At 37.1% G+C, this 24,123-nt stretch overlaps 1 protein-coding gene across 5 annotated transcripts; it reads left to right on the forward strand.

The window, feature by feature from the left end:
- Window positions 1-3,238: 3,238 nt before the first annotated feature.
- Window positions 3,239-23,308, forward strand: REST (RE1 silencing transcription factor). 5 transcript variants are annotated; one of them, XM_039845292.1, is made up of 4 exons: window positions 3,239-3,495; window positions 5,930-6,833; window positions 11,902-11,985; window positions 17,632-23,308. In XM_039845292.1, the coding sequence occupies exons 2-4, from the start codon at window positions 5,939-5,941 to the stop codon at window positions 19,554-19,556; spliced, it is 2,904 nt and encodes a 967-aa protein (XP_039701226.1). In that variant the 5' UTR covers window positions 3,239-3,495; window positions 5,930-5,938; the 3' UTR covers window positions 19,557-23,308. The 5 variants fall into 5 exon arrangements, with proteins under 5 accessions (XP_039701226.1, XP_039701229.1, XP_039701228.1 ...); XM_039845295.1 differs by lacking the exon at window positions 3,239-3,495 and adding an exon at window positions 4,000-4,130; XM_039845294.1 differs by lacking the exon at window positions 3,239-3,495 and adding an exon at window positions 4,168-4,295.
- Window positions 23,309-24,123: the final 815 nt, after the last annotated feature.

Below are 24,123 nucleotides of genomic sequence, written 5' to 3' on the forward strand. Positions count from 1 at the left end.
TCCCTTCTCTCAGCCTTTAGGGACCACTTCTGCTGCTCATGCTGCAGATATTATAGTTGGTAAGATACTGTGTTCCAGTTATCAGAAGTCAGGGTCCAACTGGTAGCAAGGTAAGATGATGCTGCATTCAACAGAACTAGACCAGGCCTTAAATCCCTGTCTTCAGACACCATCTGAATTTTGAAGCCACTGTGGCTCAAGGCCTACTGCTGGACCTCCACAGAGGGCAAAACAGAGCTATAGAAAAGAAACTAGGGAGGCTAGGTCTATTGAACTTAAAAAATATATAATTGCATTAGGAAATACCTGCATGTGATTTGAAATTTCAAATGGAATAAAAAACACCCTAGATTTCTGAGCTCCTGAGACTTTTAGACATCACTAGTCCAACCACTGCAACTTACAGAGAAAATTCAAGAGAGGTGATTTTTCAAAGCAACACAGGGAAAGAGAAACAGGTCCCTAGCCTACCTGGCAGTACACTTTCTGTTCTATCACAACCTTTTTTTTATCTTCACCAAAAGTTTCAGAATAAGGTTATAGAGAAAGCGAAGCAATATTTTAAGTTGTATTTTAAGTTCCCTGTTAACTAAATGAGAAATAGAAATTGCGCTGAGCAAAATTTCAGAGCCAGAGTTCCATCTCTGCAAGATCAGTTATGTTGAAGAAAGGTTCCAGAAGGCACTGCACTTCTGAAAATTCAGAGAGAATGGAAGAAAGGCCCCATATGTGAGTCCCTGACAAACCAATGTCTGTCCTCTTTGGCTGGTGACAGCAAAAGTGGAACTGAAATCTTTCAATATCAGGAGGGAGATGTCGTACCTCAATTTTTAATCAACACAAACCTTGAGTCAGATGTAACATTTAATGCAGAGAGTTGAACTTCAGTGTAACATTAATGTGGGTTCAGTAAAAATTAAGCTCTTTTCTAAAAGAAAAAAATCAAACATAGTGAGGAATAAAAAGCGCATGAAGCTCAAAAACTACTTTACCAAACTTTAAAACTAAATCTCTGGAGAAAAACATTAAAACCATATGATAATTAAAATAAAAAGGTTGATTAATTAAATATGTAGAAAAGAATTCATATTCTCGAAGTAAGAAAACCAGGACTCATTCACATTTCAAAGTCTTTATGTTGTAGAAGATCTTAAATTTTTGATGCAGCAAAGCAAAATACAGCTTCTTGAAAAACAATTAATAATTCAAATTCATAGCAGCTTCCCCCAAGGAAATTTTCTATTAATTTGTAACTTGGCTTTGAATTTGACCTTGGCCTTCATGTCATGATAATTTGGGTCGCTCTGAATATGCCATCTCTTGGACAAGGGCCTCTGCTAATTTTAAATGAACACAGCTGCCAATTTGCCATTCTTCTATTTGCATCACAATATATGGGAATAAATTCACAATTAATAAAACATTTCCAGTAAGCAGTCAGCTTGAGGAAATTAAGGACATTTATCTAATAAGTTTAAAAAGATATGTTTCATTTTTGCCTTTTTGGACATAAAAAGGCAAAAGGAAACATTTTATGTCTTTGAGAGCTTCAATAGAGGCCAGAATTACTCCCTGCACAACAGCACCTAAAAAAGCCAAGCTGTAGATTTTAGTTTTAAAAAAGAAAAAGAAAAAAAGAAATTAAAAAAATTGAATGTATAAAAGTTTGTACCAGGCCTTAAAAATTTTCCTTCCTTCTCTCTCTTTTCTCCTTCCTTTCTGCAATACTTTTTCTCTGGTTCAATGAAAATTAATACTTCTCAAGTTTGATTCATGGAAAGGGCTTGTATTTGATAGTAAGTAGTAATCAAAACCTTTGGTGTTAAGCACCTTCGGGTCTTCATTACATTTTGCATCTGATGCTGTATAATTAATATATTGTCCAGATATTAGGAAACAAGGGTCCTACAGAGGAGTAGACCAGGAAAGTCAGGAGTCTGGAAGCGCTGTTGTCAGAGAAACGAATGAAGGAACTTAAAAGGAAGTTGGAGGAGTTAGGGAGGTATCGACAGATTGTTTTTTGAGCTTGCTGTTTTCACTGCGTAGAATGCTCCTTCTCCTACTTTCCACCTGTTGAAATTCTCCAAGGCCAGATTGGATAATCACCTACTGTAAGAAGTTTCTAGATCCTCTTGGTTAGGAACCATTTCCCTACTCAGAACCCCCCTAGTATTTGCTGTACCAGTATTTTAATACTAGTGATATTCTAATTTATCTACATAAGCTTAGTCAGGGCCTTGAATGCTGCACTAAGGGGTTTAAAGGAACCATTACATTTCTGAGGGCTGGCATGATTTAAAGTATAAAAGGCAGACTAAGAAGGTAGTTCTGGAGCAAACAGAAGGGAAGGAGGGTGCATGAATCTCTGTCCCTCTGTCTATCTCTGTCTCTGTCTCTCTGTCCCTTAGCATATTACTGTGTGCCGGGTATTATGCATATCTGCATTATCCCATAAAACTTGGAAGCCAGGTTACTCTCCCATACAAGGTCATCAGGCAGCCTTCTTGTCCTCGCCACCCTCTTTAACTTCTGTTATTTGAGTGTAATTGCTCCATTGAAAAAGTGCTTTGAAGGCTCGGCAATGACCCACTACCTGCTACGTTTAGGGACTTGTCCCCTCAGTCCTCATTATGAGTCCACTAACTCTAAAAACTCACGAACTGATTACATTTTTATTGCTTACAGTTTAAAATTTCGAATGTATTTTTACCGTTGAAGCTTAAAACAAAGTTTAATTAGTTAAGGGTGGCTGTGGGTGGAGAATTAGAGATTCTGAAGGGTATTATAGAGCGCTTTAGACATGAAAGGCGGGTAACAATAGTTCTAAAGAGAACGGTCAAAGCCTGCAGATTTTTCTAACAGCTCTATTCTCATGCATGCACACCAGGGCTGGGGGCTAACTTTTCTGTTGTTTGTTTATAAAAGAAATCAAGAAAGGGAGCGGGCCTGCCTCTCTTTTGACCTAAGGGCAAGAGTGAGAGGCCTGATGGGATTAGGTGAGGGAGACCTTCCTCGCGCCCCCTGCCCAGCCCTGGCCCAGCGCTACCCACTTCTCCAAGGGGCGGGGCTCGCTAGGCGGCTAAGTGCGCGGGCGGTGGAGTGGGCGTGTCCCACGGGCGCGCGCGGGCGGCGGAGGGGGCGTGTCCCGCAGGCGGGCGGCGGCGGCGCGGGCCGGGTGCGCTGCGCAGCCTCCTGTGCTGGAATGTGCGGCTCCCGCGAGCTCGCGGCGCAGCAGCAGAGCAGGCGCCGCCGAGGCCCCGGGCCCCAAACCCCGGCGGCGACGGCGGCGGCGGCGGCAGCTGGGGCAGCAAGGCGAGAGCTGGCGGCCTAAGCACTCTCTTCAGTTCCACTCCTGGCCTTCGCGGGCCTCGACGGCCCCAGCGTCCAACTTTTCCACCCTTCCCTCCCCTCCCTGAAACTCCACCAACAAAGAAAAGTAGTCGGAGAAAGACCGGCGACGCTGGGTCCCCAGCCCCTCCTCGCCGAGGAAGGCCGGTAAGCGGGGCGCGGGGCTGGGGGCTGGATTGGGATGGGGGAGGGCCGGCCGGGCGGTGGCGGCGCCCGCGGGAGGGGGAGGGCGCGGAAGGACGCGGAGCGAGGCGCTGTCCAGGGCTGATTTGCAGATATTGTGGCTCTGGCGGCGGCCGCCGCGCCGGGCGGGGGCGGGCGGCCGAGCGGGATCGGGTTACACCAGCTTGGGCCGGGGGCGTCCGTGGGGAGCGGCGCGGCGCCAGGACCCCCTCCCCAGTCAAGGCCCGGCCGCCGTCTCCGCGCGAGCCGGGGCTCCTCTTGGAGTCAGGTCCTGAGGTCGAGGAGCGGAGTTGCTTGTGGCCCTAGTCCTGAAACTTCCCCCTCGTCCTTCTGGTACTCCCAGGTCCCGCTGCAGCCCCTCGCCTGCCCGCGGCCCTCCCGTCCCCCTCCCTCTCCGGCCTCTCCCTTTCGCCGGAAGGCGCCGTTGAGTGCGGCCGGGCGGATTGAGTCAGCCCCGGGGCCCAGGCGGTTCCGCCAATGGGGCTGGACAGCGATTTCTGCGCTCGGGCGGTTCCGCCGCCGCGGCCCTTCGCGCCCGGCCACCTTGCTGCCAGAGCTGGCGGGGCTGGGGCGTGCGTCCCGCGAGGCGCCGTGGGGGAGTGAGTTCTCAAACTTCCGGGGCGCGGGGGGGGGCGGTCTGCGCGCGTGGGGCCCCCTCCGGCGCTCGGGGGCCGACGCCTCCGGAGGGCGCCAGCGGAGCCTCCTGGCCCTCTGCGGAAGGCGAGCCCGGGGGCGGTGAGTGGAGTTGGGACGCCGGCGACGCGGTAACTTTCCTCCCTGTTCCCAGGCGCGGGCCCGCGGGCCGGGGAGGAGGGGGCAGCCTGGACTGGAGAAGACTTGATCTGGTCCAACGGCGCCCCGAATCGGCTCCTCTTGCCTTTTTTATTGTTGGAGAGTACAAGAAAGGCTTCAGGATGAGTATTGGGGCAACTCCTGTAAACTGGTGTGTAAATGTGTGCAGTGAGCAGGCCGAGCCGAGAGGAAGCGAGAGTGCCCGAGTTTGCAAAGAGCTGCTTTGTGTTTGGTATTTTGAGAAAATGGCCGAATGCCTATTTCAGTCAGGAATGCCGCCGCCGAGGCAGGCGCTGGTGGCAGCAGCACATAGGAATTCGTGCTACACGTTGGGCTTTCGGGCTGTTCTTGGACGAACTTCCTTACAAACGTTAAAATTCTGGGATTATTAGTAGAGTTTGGTGGGCATTAGAAAAGTAAGAGTTGGGTAGATTACCGACTATCCTGGGCTCTTAAGACTTGGGACAGCTTTTGCCCTCCGTTTGTTTCTGTGATGGCATTTGATTCCAACTTTTGTTGGTACGTATAACTCAACCGGTCTGTGTTATGCGCTTCTGTGAAACAAACGGATTACTTTTTGTACTTTGGGCATTTATTTATTTATTTGTTTATTATTATTACTTGCTACTTATTTTGCTTTTTCTCATTTGCAAGAGAACACCTACTTTGAGAATAGCACCTTTTAGTTTGGAAAGGAGCCTGGTTAAGACAATTTAAAAAGCTCAACATGTTTTCAGAAGAAGGTGATCTTGTAATGGCTTCCACTAGACAAGTAGGCCAAGTCAAGCACAATGCAAGAAAGTTGCTGGTTGTTGAGTTGAGTTTTATGATTATTTTATTAGGGGGTTTGAAGAAGTCTTTATTTTCATTTGTGAAGTTTTGAATACACCAAACTTCCTTTTTTATAGGAAAAAGGTCTAATTTTTTTCCTTTTAAACAGGTCAAGTCAGCAAAAAAAATACGAAACTTAAGTGCTACTTTTTCATAGTAGTTTACTCCTATTAGTTGATCCAATTAGTTGATCTAATGTGAAATTCAATTCAGTTGATCAGTTATGGTGATCAACAGCACATAGGACTTTCCAGACATATTTCTCTGCCGTTTAGATTTCTCCCCTTTCTGATTGAGACCAATAAACTGTTGAAGGTAGGAATTGGGAGGCTTCCAGTTTTCTATTCATGCGTCGAATTTTAAAAGTAATTTTAATTGACATTAAAAATAAAGGTTACTGATTTTTTTTAGTGATTGAGGGAAAATTAGTGATTGAGGGAAAGCATGCCAGTGGTAGACCTACTTGATGGATGAGTTGTGTCAAACAATTGATAGAAATTTTTTATAAGAAATCTTTTTGGTGATGCAGTAAAGAGAATTTAGAGCTACAAAAACATTTTAAAGGCTTAATTTTCGTAGTTAAATTAAGTAGGTACCCATCACCTATACTCAGCAATTATCAAGCTCGTTGAGTTTAAAGATATTGGAAAACATTTTTAAAAATTGGGAAATTTTTTTAAAGTTATGAAGAATTACAGTGATGTTTTGGTTTTAGTCCAGTAAAAGTTGTGTTTAAATTGGTGCTTTTGTGTTTTTTGTTTTGTTGTGAATTCAGAATACAGTTATGGCCACCCAGGTAATGGGGCAGTCTTCTGGAGGAGGAGGCCTGTTCAGCGGTAGTGGCAACATTGGCATGGCCTTGCCTAATGACATGTATGACTTGCATGACCTCTCCAAAGCTGAATTGGCTGCACCTCAGCTTATCATGTTGGCAAATGTGGCCTTAACTGGGGAAGTAAATGGCAGCTGCTGTGATTACCTGGTTGGCGAAGAAAGACAGATGGCAGAATTGATGCCTGTTGGAGATAACAACTTTTCAGATAGTGATGAAGAAGGACTTGAGGAGTCTCCTGAAATAAAAGGTGAACCCAGTGGATTGGAAAACATGGGACTGGAAAGTTTGGAACTCAGTGTTGCAGAATCACAGCCTGTGTTTGAGATGTCATCTGCCCCAGAAATTTACAGCTCAAATAAAGATCTTCCTCCTGAAACACCTGGAGCAGAGGACAAATGCAAGAACTTGAAAACCAAACCCTTTCGCTGTAAGCCATGTCAGTATGAAGCAGAATCTGAAGAACAGTTTGTGCATCACATCAGAGTTCATAGTGCCAAGAAATTTTTTGTTGAAGAAAGTGCAGAGAAGCAGGCAAAGGCCAGGGAATCTGGCTCTTCCACTGCGGAAGAGGGAGATTTCTCCAAGGGCCCCATTCGCTGTGATCGCTGTGGCTACAATACCAATCGATATGATCACTATACTGCTCATCTGAAACACCACACCAGAGCTGGGGATAATGAGCGAGTCTACAAGTGCATCATTTGCACTTACACCACAGTAAGCGAATATCACTGGAGAAAACACTTAAGAAACCATTTTCCAAGGAAAGTATACACATGTGGAAAATGCAACTATTTTTCAGACAGAAAAAACAATTATGTTCAGCATGTTCGAACTCATACAGGTAAGAGGACCTTTGTAGTCCATAAATTCAACTCATTTTTGATAGTTTAATTGAGCGAGTAGTTAAAACTAACGTTAAAAAAGGAGGACTCTGGGTTCAAGTCCTGCTTCCATTATTTGTTGTCTTTATGACCTTAGACAAGTTATTTAATCTCTTTGTGCCTCAGTTTCTCCATGGGGGTAACAATATACTATAAGATTAAAGGATTCAGTGAAAGAACACTTGTAAAGCACTATTTATTAAATGGAAGAATAGGCACGAGAAGTCAATATTCTTTCTAAAATACATATTCTAATAATTTGGGATAGACCATTTAGCCAAATTAGACTTTTTTTTTTAGAAGTTGCATTTAATTGGCAATGAATACATCTAAGATGCAGTATAGTTTCCAAAAGGAATTGAGGGCTTAAACAAAAAAGAAAAATCCAATGGTTAACCCTTGCGCAACTCCTTTTAACAAAGCCTATTTAAAACATTTGACTTGTGGTATCGAGTTCCTAAATGGAACAACTTGTCTCCAAAATATAGAAATGTGAGAAGTTATTTTTTAAAAGATTGGGATTATCACAATCAAACCACTTTCATAAGAAAGTAAACACGTGTGACAAATGCAACTATTTTTCAGACAAAAAATAATGTTCAGCTTTTCGAAGTCATGAAGGTAAGAGGACTTCTCTAATTTGTGTGTGCTATCATGTTTTAAAAATATGAAAAATTTCAAATAAAATACTGTACTGCACCAGTAGGTACCCATCACCTATACTCAGCAATTATCAATATCTTGTCACATTTGGCAAAAATTTTTTAATTTTTATTCCCTTTTTAAAATTAAATTTATTGGGGTGACATTGGTTAATAAAATTATAGGCTTCAAGCATACAATTAAATAATATGTCATATGTGTATTGCATTCTGTGCTCACCAGCAATTCATTTTTCAAAATAACAGCTTTATTGAGATATACTCCTACCACCATAGAATTCATAGTTACAATTCAGTGGTTTTAATATATTCACAGAATTGTGCAGCCATCACCACTATTTTAGAACATTGCCCCCAAAAGAAATACTCATTACTTCATACCACCTCTTAGTTATTTACTTTTAAATTGACTTTCAAATCTTTGTAATTAGTGGTCTCATTTTTTTCAAAGAAATGTTTGTAACTATTGGTAGTCGATTTTCACATTTGTATTACATTTTCCTGGTAAGAGTTGGTACTTTGGAGGACTAATTACTGGTCTGAAGAGAATGGATAGAATAATCTAGTACTGTACTCTTTGGATCACAAGTGAAAAGGGACTATGGGATGCTATTTGGATCAGGCCCCTTTTGCAAGAGTTGTCGCTCGGTGGGACTGAATCCCACAGATAAAGTGGGGCACAGTGGGAATGGAAATTAATATTACTTTGCTTAAGTGGTAGACTTAAAACTTGCAGGTGAAATTCCATTACGAGACTTCCTAAGCCCCAGCAGATAGCTCCTGTATTTAAAGCTTTAAAATCTAGTCAAGTAAAAGAATTTGTAGTCCTTTTAAAATTTGTCATAACCTGTTATTGATTATCTCCATGCTTTGAAACCATTTTATTCCAAAAGTAAAGTTCAGACATTACAAAAATACATAGCATAGGAAACAAAAGCTACTTGGGAATCCTACCCCATTCATTAATCAATAAACAGTTTAAGTTTAAAAATTGTTAGACTAACCTCACCTACAGTATCTTAAAAATAATCTGAAATACCATATATACTTTAATCATAAGTATTTCATATTATTTTAACAGTTTTTTTGAAAACCTTGGGGCCTAATTTAGAATTGGCTTATTTATAATGGAGAGCTTTTTGATAGTAACTATTGATGTGGTAAAGTGCATGACTTTTGTGTGAAGTTTTACAAATACATGTATTCATAACCAGCAGGCAAATCAACATAAAGAAAATTACCAGCACTCCAGTGGCTTTGTTGTAGCAAATTTAGATTTTTTTGGTCAGTTTTAGTTTGATAACTTCAGAACCACTGAGTCACTAAACAATTAAAAAATTTTCCCCAAAAGTTAACGTTTTCAACAATAAATCTAAACTTGATTTAAGAACATTTTTAGAAGGAAGAAAAAGAAAAATAGAGATGACTAGAAAATTTTTTTGTGTGTATTTCCAATTTTTTATGTAAAGGGCTTTTTTTTTTTTAAAAAAAGGAATTCTACATTTTGCTATTTCTTTTATTATTATAGTGATTTATTTTTATTTTGTTACAGTCTAGGTGACTAATTTTTAGTGGCTTTATTTTATAGTTAACTATACCATCCATTACTTAATTTTTTCTCCACATTAATATAAGGTTGATATTTTCATAATGTTATGATTTATATAGCTAACATTGGTTATATGTATCTCTTCACATTTTAGTGTTAAACCTGTTTGGTTTTTAAAATGCTTTTTAAAAAGACTTTCCCTTATTACCTTGTGATTTTTAAAAAAAAAACTTAAAACATTTTGATGTGTAAATTGAAGGATAATATTTTGATTATATAAATGCTGAGAGTATCTTTGGTATTAAATGCATAGTTCTGAAAATTGTATTTATGGAAAAATCATCTAGTGCTGAAAAATAGAGGTGTAAGAAGTGGTAACGGAATCACTTATTTCTCATTTCTCATTAGGTAGCCTGGTTTTCATTTACTTAATGGATTTTTTTCTGTTCTTTTATTGAGTGACCAATGTGAGGTACTTTTTTATATGCTAATATTCAGAACAATCTCTAGAGCTAAATTTCAGGCTCGGGTTTGAAAGGTCACATACAACTGAGATTCATAGTTCCTAATCTCTTTTTATAAGTAATTCTCATAGTGGAGGCTGAGGATTATTTTCATTTGAGTCTTTAATCAAAGGATTTTTAATTTTGTGGTTTAGATATTTACCCAGTTTATAAATTCTACTTTAAAAGATGACATTTTTGCCTGTATCCGTGGCTGAAAATTACATTGTTTTTGTAGAGTATTTGTGCCTGTGGTATAGAATTGCACAAATAGAAGCAATTTATTCTGCTATAAAGAATTTAAAAGTAAATTGTCCTTAATTGATTCTTCATGTTAGTCTATAACAGTGTTTAATTTTTTTCCCATTAACTTTTTTTTTATAACATCTTAGTTGAGATATAGTTTACATACCATACAATTTACTATGGATTAGCCTGTTCTGGACATTTTATGTATATATATGGAATCATACAACACGTGGTCCTTTATGACTGCCTTCTTTCACATAGCATAATGTTTTCAAGGTTCATTTATGTTGTACGTACAGTACTTGTTTTCCTTTAATTACCACAGTATTTTGTCTATTGATTGATCAGTTAATGGATATTTGGATTGTTTCCACTTTTTGGCTATTATGAGTAATACTTTGAACATTTCATGTACAAGTTTTTGTGTGAATAAAAGTTTTTTTTTCTCTTGGGTGTATACCCAAGAGTGGGATTGCAAGGCCAGTGGTAACTATGTTTAATCATTTGAGGAACTGCAATTATTTTCCAAAGTGGTGCGTTATTTTACAATCCCAGAAGTGTATAAGAGGTCTTGTTTCTCCCTGTCCTAACCAATATCTGTTAACATCTCTTATTTTCATCATAGCCATCCTAGTTGTGAAATCTTCATCTCATTGTCATTTTTTAATTTTTTTATTATTATTTTTTTCATCATCATTTTGATTTGCATTTCCCTCATAGCTAATGATACTGTGCATCTTTTAATGAATTTACTGGCCATTTGTGGATCCTTACAGAACTACATTTAACATTTTAAAATTCTTTCCAGGTCAAAGTAGTCATTCTATTGCTATGAACTATTTACAGCTAATTTATACCTTTTTTCATTATGTCTTTTCTTTGTCTCATTTAGTTGACATGTCTTTTATTAGACACATCTGTTAACTGTATCTTACTATGTAGACAAAATAATAACTGCTCTTTATTGAGGGCTTATGCGTCAGGCACAGTGTTAAGTGCTCTGCATGTATTGTGTTAATTTAAATTCTCACGCTTCTAGGAAGAGAAAGTACTGTTACTTTCATAGATACAGAAACTTGCCCAAGGTCATAGTTACTGTTTTGTGTCCAAAGACTAGATGAAACAAATTGTCAAGATTTTATTTTAAAACTGTTTTGTGGTTGACAATTGCACCCCAAAAGAGGACACATTTCCTGCCTTGGAGTCTTAAATTCTTTAGTGCAAAATCACTGGCCTTTCATCTTCAATTGCTCTCAGACCTTATGGCTTTATAAGTAAAATTTGTTTTAACACTGACCTATTTATAAGTTATATCTACTACCTGAAATTCCTACCTTAAAGCAACAAAATCTCTACTCAAAAGCATTATTGCTTTAAGCTAGCAATTTCAAATGGTAGATTTATCATTTACAAATATTAAAAAAATTACCCAAGCCGTAGCATCAGAAAATTTGGATAGATTTTTTTAAAGGCTCATTCTAATTTTTAATATGTATATTTTAATTATGATTATTATTTATGCCTGCAGCACCTGGCCTTCCTAGGGGGTCTCCCATCCAACTACTAACCAGGCCCGACCTTGCTTAGCTTCTGAGATCAGACATTGGGCTTGTTCAGGGTGGCAAGGCCGTAGACCGTGGACCGTGGCTCCACTGGGGCGCAAACCCAGGACATTCTGTGTGTAAAGCAGATGTGCTAACCGCTACGCTATGGAACCATGCCTGCTAATTTTTTAAAAAAAAATGCATCTTAATACCTTATCAGGATACTTTCTCAGTTCTTAATATTTAAATTAATAACAGGTAGCATTACTGAAAGTAAAAAGGGCTGTGAGAATTCAGAATGCCAGTGAAATTTTCAGCAAAGTTGAAATTGTATAGTTAGGTGAGTTTTGAATTAAATCATTTACATTTCTAAGACATGATGTAAACTTACTATTTTGCCAAGAATAGGAAGAAAAATTCTTGTTAGAAAAATAGCCAGTACTGATTATTGTATATGTTAGTCAGAATTGTATTTGCCTTATTTTTATCATACTTAAACACTAATCATTATGTTTTTGCAGGAGAACGTCCATATAAATGTGAACTTTGTCCTTACTCAAGTTCACAGAAGACTCATCTAACTCGACATATGCGTACTCATTCAGGTTGGTAAGAAAGAACTTTTCTGTCATTTTTAGTAAACTACCTTTATAAGGAAGTTTTTCTAGACCTGGAATTGGGTCATTATTTATGATTGTATTTTTAATGTAATTTAGAAATAAGAGTTAAAAATCAGTATTCTATTAGTGTGGAGCTGTATTTAAGTGGAGATTCTTAACAAGGAGTCTACAGGTGGAACTCTTGACAGTGAATGTAAATGTGTCTGCACTTTTTCTGGGAGGAGAGTTGTTATTTTTCATCAGATCTTCATCAAGTTCCATGTCTCTAAAAAAAAAGTGAGCTGATATCATAGACCAAGACTGGTTTATCCTTTTTGAACAACTCCTACCGTCTCACACTCCTTCCCTGACACAGTATGCCACCTAGTTTCATAGTATGTGATTGCCAGGCTCCAGGGTTCCTTTAGCTTATCAGGTCTTGAAATTAGATTTGCTTTCTTTTGAGAATTGATAGGGCTTCTTAGGACAGATTTACAAAAGCCAAACAATGATCTGGATATTAATTTATTAACCTGTAATAGATAAAAATGCAGGACTATAATAGATAAAAATGCATGACTATAATAGATAAAAATGCATGGCTATAACAAGGGAGAGAGTCATCTACTCCAGTGAAATAATCAGGATTACCAACCTGAATTGGTCCCCATTATCAAGGTATGTAGGTGGACGAGCTAAAAATATTAGCATAGGTGGTCTTGAATGAATAATTAGTTCATTCTGGCCATGATTGACTCTTGTTGAACTGCTGTGTCTCATCAGAACACTCCAGATTTAGAATATATGTGTACCCCTGTGGGCAAACTATGCTAAGACTATGTTTACAGAAATCTATGTAGACCCATCTCTCTCAGTTGACAGTTACCTTAAATCAGTCCTATCTGATTGACTAGCCACATGTTACTGAGCTTGTGAAATGTGGCTGGTTGAAAATGAGATATATAAAGTAGTGGAATTCAAACACTATTAAGAAAATGTAAATTACTCTCTTTTAAATATTGATTACATGTTGACATATTGGATATGTTGGGTTAAATTAGTAAATTTTTACCTTTTTTTTTTTACCTTTGTAATATGACTACTCGAAAACTCAAAATTACATATGTTGCTTTCATTTTATTGACATTAAATATAGTTGTTTTAAGTCAATGATGATTAAGACTTGGTTATAGTACAGATTCTGATTTGAGCTAGCCTTTCTTGGCTCTACGTGCTTGTCATGTTAATATACTTTGAGTTTACCTTCTAAAATCTCCTAGCTATTGAGTTGGGTCACTTACTTTTGGATGTTTCCTGGTTTCATTTTCTGAGGATACCATACCTTGGATGCTATTTCAGGCTTTCTTGAGGGTAGGCCTATGTCCTTTTTATAGCTATTCTCTAGCTCTTGAGTAAAACAGTTAAGAACTTTACATGAGTTAACTCATTTTAATCTTCATAACTATCCTATGATGTATAAGTTCTATTATTATTCTCATTCTACAAATGAGGAAACTAAAGCATTGAAGAAATCCCCTTTCTGGGTTTGTCTTACTTTCTCATGGTGTCATTTAGTTTTTCCTCTGTCCCTGTGCCTTGTTTTACTTGTACACTGGTAATTAAATCTAAATGCTTGATACTTTGTTTCATTTGAAGTAATGTCTGGTTTGACTTATCTGTGTTGCTGAGTCACTGGATTAGAATGACGTACTTGTATCTTTTTAATTGAATTTATAGCAAGCATTTATGGTGTTTTAAACTAATCAGTAATCTTTGAACAATTTTGAGTTTGCTAAAATGTTGTCTTTTGAATTTTCTTTGCTATATTGTTAAGATGATTTTCAGTAGTTGCTGTTTGTTAACATCTTTTAAAAGTTTATTAATAATGAGTAGTAACTACTATTTATTGTAAGCATGCTGAGATATGTTATCTCTAGTCTTAGTACTCCTAAATACTTAATCTCAGTTTGTAAATTAGGACACAGGTTCAGAGAGGATAAATGGCTTTTTGTAAAGTTTTTGTCATTCTTCCAAATTAGAGGAGCTAGGATTTGGCCTCAGACTTCCCCACCCTCCCATTTTCAGTTATCAACAGTGGTAAATGCATTATGGCTCATGGAATGGCTCAAGAAGCTACTGCATAATGAAATTGGAACCACAACGTATTGGGAGAACAGAGTCATTGACTTTTATTGGATACCAACAGTTTGAGTTGCAAACAGGAAACAAACATGGTTAGTCTATTTTGTGTATGAGTGTGCAGAATTATTTTCAGTAGATACTGTGTTTTAATACTTTTAATTGATGTTGCTGATAACATTTGGAATAAAGTGAAGTTAAGTCAAGTTAAATTGGTTAGGTAGTTTTTCTGACTGGGTTGCATGAATACCTTGGGTATCTTCTCTATGGTTTGGAGTCTGATCTCTACAAGGTCTTTTGGTTCCTTGTTCATGTGACTGTATTTTAAGGAAGAGAAGTGTGTGCTCAGTCTCTTATTTCTGGAAGAGATTAGGCTCTGTTGAGTTGGTACATTTAGCTAAACTGACAATTAGATTGGTTTATGAGGCAAAACCACATTGGTTATTTGCTCGGAGCATTTCCATCCTTGGTTGGGGGATGGATGTGGAGGTAGATCTTTACCTGCCAAATAAGGAAGGGATCAGAATTGGGTATTGGTGAAATATCTACAGACACTAACCTCATCTGGTGTTCTCTATTTTATTGGTATTTCTACCTAATAGTATTAAGAGTAGTATCCTTACTTGGGTTGGTCCTAGAGACACTGACATTATCCTCAGCTCTCTCTTTCCTGTTCTCAGTGGAGATGCTTCCATTTCATCCTGGATGAACTATTTCTTACTGGATGAAATACATCCAGTTTTATTTGCCATTATGATATTTTTGTATATACATATCATCCATACATACAAGTTCATTTTGAATATTTTCCAGTTAATGAGTATAATGGATTTTTGTTTAAAGGAATTAAAAACTTGCCAAGGTCTATCCGCATTTTAACTCTTTTTAAGATAGAAAATTATTTTATCCAGCAATATATTTATTTTCCTTCACCAAGTATTTGGTGATTCTTATGGAGGCACTGTTTTAATAGCTAGGCTTATTTGAAAGATGTTATGGTTTGAAACTTCTTCGTAAATTCTAGAATAATTTTTAAACAGTATTTTATTGAAATTTAATTTACATACAGAAATGCACACATCTTAAGTAGACAGCTCAGTGACCTTATGTATGTTTTCACCTATTTGACTACCACTCAGATGAGGACATGGAACATTTCTACCACTCTCAGAACTAAGTTCCCTCGTCACCCTTTCCAGTCTCCCCCCAAACAATTCTCTGATTTCTCCTATCAGAAAGAACATTCTTCTATAAAAGAATTCTGAGATTCATCCCAGGTTGCATTATTAGAACTTTGCTTTTATTGCTGAGTGGTAATCAATTGTATGCCCTTGTAACTCTTTAATTAGAAATTTCTAATTTCTAATTAAAATTCTGATATTCTTCCTGGATTATTCTCGATAAGAACATGTGAAGCTTATAAAAAAAATCTTTGCCCTTTTGGATTTGCCTTACATCTATAAATTAGTTTGAGAGGAACAAAATAGACATCAGACATTTATACAGGTGAAAAACATAGGTAAATATTACTAGAATTGGAAAAGGGAGTTAAGACCATTGGTATAAGGTAAAAGGTTTTATATTTAGCTAGGTACTAATAAACTATAAAATTTTGATGGATAGATATTCTAATACAAGCAAGATTTTATGGCAATAAAACAAAAATTGGGGGTGGGGAATTAATAGAGCAAGTAAATTGTGCCATCAAATTTAAAAATTCCTATATCCTCCCATTCCCTGACCATTTCATAGATGGAGGCTTATACCTTGATTGATGCTTGCTATGTAAATTCCCTCATTCACTAGAGGTTTTAAAATGGTGCTGTTTTCATTATAATTATTTTATTAGCACAAATATTTTCCTAAGGAGGCAAACTCCATTCATCTGCTGTTTGTTTACTCAGAGCTAGGGTTTATATGGAAAGGCAGGATAAACATGTGACTCCCTTTTTTTTTTTTTTTTTTACTCATACTAAAAATTAGCCAGTTCATTCCAAAGGTGATGAATTAACAGGTAATGCATATTGACTGCCTGGCTATCTGGCCAATCCTAAGTGTTTTATATGGATTAAATTGTAGTTCACAACACTCAGGAATATTTTATAGATGAGGAAATTGAGCCTTAGAGAGTTTTCGGTAATTTGTTTAAGATCTCACAGTAAGTTGCAGAGCCCATATTTGATCTCCCAGATAGTCTTATGCCAGAGTAAGTTCTTAACTATTATGCCACCTCTCTTTCTCTGTTCTGTGTTTATATGTTAAGCAAATGTTTGTCTGCATTGAAGTGATTCACTGGAGAGGACAACATAGTGCCAAGTACTATAATGTAGCATGTTGTAGAAACCTCTTGTTTATGAATCTGTTAGTGAACTGACATGGATAGGAGTTGTCCATTTAGCTACATATCCAATCTGACGTACCTGTATATATATTTGTTTTTGTGATGAAGTCTTTTATTATCAGACATTTTATAATCATGTAAAGCTTACCATCTACATGGTTTGCATAATGTCTGCGTAGTTTTGCTTTGTGAAAAAATTAAGATTTGATGTGAATTTGAGAATGTTTGAGAGATGAATTTTCATAAATGTCAATTTCCATTTTTCTACTATGCATTCCATTGGACCAGTGGGGTATGGATACCATTTGGTAATATTTACTAGAGTGTGATCTAGATGGGTATGTATTCAGGTAGAATGTGTTACTCTTATGCCTTTAATTTGGGGGTGGAGGTTGTTGTGGTTCTGTATGTACCCATGATTATGACTTTGTTTGCTTATTTTACATACCGTATCTATTTGTATGCCCTTTTTCATTTACATAGACTCTGCCCATATTTTAGAAGGTGAGGAAAAATCAAGGAAAGATTTCTGACTTGGCTATATTTTTGCTTTACAATAACAACTTTGGCATTGGAAAAATTTTCCAAATGAAGCTTAATTCAGCTCTTGCCGTGATAAACAAAGGGTTAAATTTAAAGAAAAGGCCTTTTGCTCCCTGAGGCTAAAGCAGTGTTTTAAAACTTTGTAGCAAAGATCTGGAAGTGTAGCTTCATAGTATAAGGTGTTTCTTTGAAGTCTCAAAATTTATCTTAACAATGTATGAATTTTATATTCTACTTTTTTATGCATTTGTTTTAACTAAACATAAAAATTTAAAATTATCTCTTCTTTGAGTACCCTTGCCCTGAAATTAACATCCAGAGTTCAAATAATTTTGCCAGTAATTGTGTACTAATAAATCTCTGCTCTTTAATAGTCCTAGAGAGCCCCTAGCATGATGAATGTTTTAGGTGACGATGGCTAATTGAAATAATTATTTCTTCATTTGGTTTGAGAATCAATGTCAAGAGATAGAGAAAAGATATACAAATAAATATGGTAAATGTAAAGTGCATGAAACAGTCTTCTCTATAGTTTTTGTGGGTTTTTGTTTACATACATCCAATTCCTTATTTTAATAAAATCTTCAATTTCTTTCTTAATGTATGTAACATTTCTTGTTTACCTACAGGTGAGAAGCCATTTAAATGTGATCAGTGCAGTTATGTGGCCTCTAATCAACATGAAGTAACCCGCCATGCAAGACAGGTTCACAATGGGCCTAAACCTCTTAACTGCCCACACTGTGACTACAAAACAGCAGATAGAAGTAACTTCAAAAAACACGTAGAGCTGCATGTTAATCCACGACAGTTCAATTGTCCTGTGTGTGACTACGCAGCTTCCAAGAAGTGTAATCTGCAGTATCATTTCAAATCTAAGCATCCTACTTGTCCTAATAAAACAATGGATGTCTCAAAAGTGAAACTAAAGAAAACCAAAAAGCGAGAGGCTGACTTGCCTGATAACAATAATACCAATGAAAAAACAGACACAGAACAGACAAAAATAAAGGGAGATGTGGCTGGAAAGAAAAATGAGAAGTCTGTAAAAGTGGAAAAAAAAGATAATGTTTCAAAAGAGAAAAAGCCCTGTAGTAATGCTTCAATCCAAGTGACTACCAGAACTCGCAGATCAGCAATGGAAACTAAAGCGGTGGATGTGCATACAGGAAATAATTCAGAAAAAACCTGTAAAACCAAGAAAAGCAAAAGGAAGATGGAAGCTGACACCCATTCCTTACAAGATCCTGTTCATGATGAGGACCCTGTGACAAAAAAGAAAAAGACAGAAAGCAAATCCAAAAATAGTCAGGAAGTGCCAAAGGGTGAGAACAAAATAGAGGAGATTAAAAAGCAAAATACTTATGTGAAAAAAAGTACAAAGAAGAAAATTCTGAAAAATAAATCAAGTAAAAAAAGCAGCAAGCCTGCTCAGAAGGAGACTGCCCAAAAGGCGTCTGCTCAGTCAGAGTTGCTGCCTCCCATGGAGCCTTCTCATTCTCAGATGAAGCCTGCTCTGACAGAGCCTCCTCTTCCCACAGAGCCTCAGATGAGGCCTGCTCAGACAGAGCCTCTGCCTCTCATGGAACCTGCTCCAATGGAGCTTGTTCAGATGGAGGAGCCTCCTACCATGGAGCCTTCTCCTCCTGTGGAGCCTTCTCCTATAGAGCCTCCTTTTCACATGGAGCCGATTCCTAAAAAGTCTCCTCGAAAAGATAATAAAAAAGAAAAGTCTAACATGCAGAGTGAAATGGCACGGAAGGAGCAAGTCCTTATTGAAGTTGGCTTAGTACCTGTTAAAGATAGCCAGCTTCTAAAGGAAAGTGTGGGTGCACAGGATCTCTTAGCACCATCACCACCGCTGCCAAAGGAAAACTTAAAAGAAGAGGAGTCAAAAGACCAAAAATTACTCACCCAAGGTGAAGAAAATAAAGAAGCTCCTCTTCAAAAAGTAGAAGCAGAAGGGGGAGATAAGAGTCTAGTTGGTCTTGCTGCTGTTATCAAGGAATCTGCCAATATTTCATCCTCCGAACAAAACTTGAATATACCAGAGGGTGAAACTTTAGATGGCAAACTTCAGGCTGACACTAGGCTTTGTGAAATGGATATGGATACTGAAGAGAACAAAACAGAGAACACCACTGGTAAAGACTCAGCAGTCGAAGAACCAGTTTCACCACTACTTCCTCTACCAATAGAAAAACGTGAAGCAGGGTCCAAAACTGCTGTGGCATCACCTCCCATTACCATGGCAATAAATGAGTCTCAGGAAATGGATGAAGATGAAGGCATCCATAGTCATGATGGAAGTGACCTAAGTGACAACATGTCAGAGGGTAGTGATGATTCTGGATTGAATGGGGCTCGACCAGTTCCACAAGAAACTAGTAGAAAAAATGCAAAGGAAGCCTTGGCAGTCAAAGTAGCTGAAGGAGATTTTGTTTGTATCTTCTGTGATCGTTCTTTTAGAAAGGAAAAAGATTACAGCAAACACCTCAATCGTCATTTGGTTAATGTATACTTCCTTGAAAAAGCAGCTAAAGGGCAGGAGTAATTAAAATTTGGAAAAGGCTTCATTTCTTAGTTTGCAAAATTTATTACATTTTCATTCATAGTGGTAGACAACCTTTTATTTTTAAAGTTGCTTTAATTAGTGTCTGGTGTTAATTTTTAAGTGGCACGCTTTTCCTTAGGACACTGTATACCTAATGATGTATAACTTTTAGTAAATCCAAGGGAGTTAGTGTACTAAACCAGGAGACACCTAAATCTGTTAGCTTATGCATTTAATTGAAACTAGAGGGCCAAGGTGGTATTACAGCATTCTTGTTGCTTTGTCTAGCTATAACTTGTCAGTTTTTTCCCCATGTCTGTCTTCCATTTCAGTTTAGTTTATTCTTAGTTTCTTGTTTAGCTCTATAAAAATTGGCATACATAACTAGCAAATTACTTGAAGAATTTGCCTGCTTTATATAAAGTTAGCACTTTAAAATTTTTTTAGAGATGAGAAGAGACATTTAAATTGAAGAAAAATTCTCCCAACAATGGACATTGTTTCAGTCCAGGTATTTACTTCTTGAGTTTTGATCATTATTTCTTATTTGTGTATGTTAATCGTCATAAAAACAATGATTTTGGTGTATTTTTTTATTTTGGTGCTTTAATGGCTTAAGATGTTGCACATTGTTTTTTTTTTAACCTATGCAGTTTAATTTTTTCTAGAAATAGTATTTCTGTTGAACAGTAACACTTTATACATATATATGCATGTTTATTTTATTCTCTTTGGAGGGATGCTTTTAGTCTTGTTTGCAAAAGGGCAGTTTTCTTTTTCTTTTGCTGCAGTTGTCTTTTTTTGCAGATTATTAGTGTGTGCAAGTTTGTGAGCAAATGAAACATGCAGGTTCAGTTCATCGATTTTGATTTTCACATCTTATATCTATGCTAGAATCTGTATTTCATATGTTATTTATTTTAAATGGATGTAGTAGATTCATAGCTCTGTTTGCAGATAAATAAACCACTAGGCTCTATATTGAATGGATTTTTATCTCAAATACCAACCATAAGTAAAAGTTTTTAGCCTGCTTTATTACAGCTACATCTTAAATGTACAGTGTTAAGTCATATCTTTGAGGAAAACCTTTTTTTCGTAGATGGTTGGTGTCCATAAGGCTACTCAACTGAGTAAAGAACTATATAAGTGATATTTTGAAACTGCAAACCTGGAATTAGGAGACCGTTACTCCTTCAAGCTATACAGAATATCAGTTGTGAGAGTCCAAAGCCATAGCAATTATACGGAAAACCTAGCATGAGAAAGGTAGTATTGAGTGCTTTTAGACCAGCTGCTACTTCCTATGAATACAGTGAAAAAGGCTGGTGGAACTTAAGTACAGTCCAGATTTAAAATCACACTTTCTCAGGGATCTCCACAAATTAGTGGGTTTCCTGGCTGTCCCTGTGACAGCCTCTTTCTACAGGTGAGGCCTCAAATGAATTGCAGCTATCCTGGTGTTCCTATGGGGAAGCTTTGTATGAAAGAGTGTGTACTCCCAAACTTTTTCGGTAGGTTCTTTGGCCAGTTGTCAAAGAATATGAAAGAGTCCAACATAGGATTTTTCTTGCTGATAGTAGTTATTCATTGCAGTAAAAATAAAATATGATCCCAATAGGGAATCTTGAACAATTCTAATTTCCTATTTTCTGTTCTGAAATAACCACTTTATATTTAACTTCTTTTATCTGGCGATCTCTTTGAGGTGCAGTGCAGGTTTCAGAGTTTGGCAGTACAACATAAAGATTAGGAAAAGCATCGAAGTGTGAGTGGAAAACTTGTTAAAAATCTGAGAGTGAAGTTTGAGTTAAAAGACATTTGAACTTTTAATTGACTGGGAGGCCAAAGATTTCAAAGAAGAAGATTCTCTCAAGACACAAGGAGTAAGTTGTATGTTAATGATGTATGTTTTGTGTGCATGAATGGGAATTTGTAAATGATGTTGAATTCTAGGTGAATTCTTGGCTCCGACAATCATTGTCAACAGAAGATCAAGCTGCAGATATTTATGTTTTAAAACTTAAATTATAAAGCTAGTTAAATCTTTCTAACAACTAGTTTTAATATTCATGGGTACATTTTATATAAGTTACCTTTTACATTATATATGAAAACATTCATGTTAAATACAGATTGGAGATTGGGAATTAGTTTGGGGAAGAGATTTTTGTGGATTCTTTCATACTTCAAAAGAAAAAAATTTGACTTCTGGAGAATCTAGTTTTTAAGACTAGAATGCTAAAAACAAAAATATGAAGGAAATTAAAACCCCTTATTGTTAAATTGATCTGTGAAAATTTTGTTACTGGAAATCGAGTAGGACTTGAGGCCTTTCTTCCGGAAAACGAGGACTTGATTGTCAGGCCTATATTAGGTTCTGAACCTTAATGCCATGTATTTGTACTTATTAAAAATTGTTTCAATGAAAAGCATATTAGTAATATGAACTTCTGGTCTAGTCGGGAGTTCTTCCATTTGCAAAATGTGATATTTGCATGAAACTGTTTGAATCTTTTTGTTTTCTCAGTTTCCCTTCCACTGGATAGAATTGAAGCTAGAATTTTCCCTTTTGATAAAGGAATAAAAAGTGAACTTGTTGCTTGTAAATTGATGTTTAGTAACTAGAGATAAACTTGAAATACTAGAAATATATTATAAGCCTAATCCTAGGTAGTCTTATCAAAATGTATCTCTTAACTATCTTTTGAACCTATATTTACATTGTTTTTCAAGATTTTTTAAGTTATATTTTTTCCTCTTTTCAGAGCTGCTTCTTTGGGATTACTTTTTTTTTTAATTGAAGTGTAATTCATAAGGGGCAACATTTTTTTGATAAGGCTTCTTATAGCTATGGCCTCTTCGGAGCTGCTTTTTGGGGGCTTTTTTTTTTAATTGAAGTATAATTCACAAGGGGCAACATTTTTTTGATAAGGCTTCTTATAACTATGGCTGGATGTTTTGCTCTAGTCTTCCAAGAGAGGGCCATTTTATTTTTGAGAGTTACTTCTAAAGTCATGTGGTCTTCAACTCTGGGGACTGTTTTACATGTGAGTGCTAATACATATTTAAACTCGAGTAGACCTCGTCACATGTTACCCCATGAATGTTGACAATAGAAGGACTACCTTGCCTGTAATATATAACATCAGTTCTGGACTGAAAAGCTGGGGAAGAAACATAATTTTCTCTTTTTGCATAAATCAGAAAAAAAGTTAGGGTGTGGAGTTTCCTTGTTAACCTCAGCAGACAAACTGAACTGATAGCGTTAATTCAGATTTAGGAAGTTATCTGAATCTTGGTTTGTGTAGATTTGCAATCTACATGCAATATTTACTAAATCAGATAGCTTTCACAGTTTCATATGTGTACATAGGCTCTCCCCACCTTTTTCAGCATCCACTAGCTATTGAACTGGCATTGAAACATTGCAACAATGTTTTGTTGCATCAGTTTTATAATTTTACAGTGCAATACGTTGTTATTTTTCAGAGACAAACCAAAGGTTAATTTCTCAAGGTTCTTGCTGCCTGCTTTAGCAGCATTTGGTGGAGGATCTTTTATATACATTTGTAATAGATGAAAAATAAACCAGATTGCAAATCCTTTTTTTTTTTTTTTAATGCTTAAACCATGTACCAAGATTTTGGTCCAAATTGTGTAGAATAAGTTAAACTCAAATTGCATTCTATTAACCTATATGAGTGTATTTCTGTAAGCATAGTTATGTTGAAATAAAGTTTTAAAAAGCATATTAATGCCTTTGTTTATTATTGGTACATCAAGTATCAAGGAAGCCCGAATTTTTTTTGTTGTGCTGGAATTGCAACTGTATTAATTTTCTAAATTATTTCCTCCAGATAACCCATAGTAGGTAGAAAGGTCATGGCAATCTTTGTTGTTTGGGTAACAATCCAGTGGGTAGTAGTCCAAAGCATATCTTCCTGTGCTCTGCTTTCTGGGAGGTGGAGGTGAGGGAGAAACAATAAGAGGACCATTCATAGAAGGCTTATTCCTTCCCAACCACAGTTCCCCTTAACATAATGATTATGTCCCTTCTCAGTGGCAGGCCTGACATAATTTTTGACTCATAGATAGAAAAAAATTCACTGAAGGGAAGAAAACTTGGGTTACATTGAGTGTTTACTCAGTGCCAGGGCACTCTCAAGGATTTTTACTGTATTTGATGGAATGAGAAGAAAATGAAACTCAATGGAAAGTGATTAACCATTCTCTTAGTAAGGTTTTTTGCTTCCTTTGTTAATGGAAATACACACTTGAGCTTACGTATTTCTGTGAAGTTGAGAGAAAAGGGAGAGGGAATTTGAGAAACCTGTCTGGCTATGCAGAGCATTGGAGCAACTGTATTTACATTGTGTCCTGATGCATCGAGTGAGCTGGAATGTACTGAGTCTTAAGAAAGATTGGATATTTCAAATTTGAATTGATGAGAGTGATTCACCCTCTTTCCCCCTGCTGAAAGATTCCTTATCAGTAGCAAAACTTATTTCTAAGCATTAATTTTATTGGCGTTCTAGAATCATCAGTCTTTGAAGTTTCTACCTGA

Source organism: Pteropus medius, unplaced genomic scaffold (genome assembly GCF_902729225.1).
Source record: "Pteropus medius unplaced genomic scaffold, Ma_sr-lr_union100, whole genome shotgun sequence".
NCBI lineage: Eukaryota > Metazoa > Chordata > Mammalia > Chiroptera > Pteropodidae > Pteropus > Pteropus medius.

Excerpts from the sequence above, each read along its gene's own strand:
- REST (XM_039845292.1), top strand. The coding sequence starts at position 5,939 with ATGGCCACCCAGGTAATGGGGCAGTCTTCTGGAGGAGGAGGCCTGTTC. Across the intron at positions 6,834-11,901 it reads GCATGTTCGAACTCATACAG|GAGAACGTCCATATAAATGT; the intron begins GTAAGAGGACCT and ends ATGTTTTTGCAG. Across the intron at positions 11,986-17,631 it reads ACATATGCGTACTCATTCAG|GTGAGAAGCCATTTAAATGT; the intron begins GTTGGTAAGAAA and ends GTTTACCTACAG.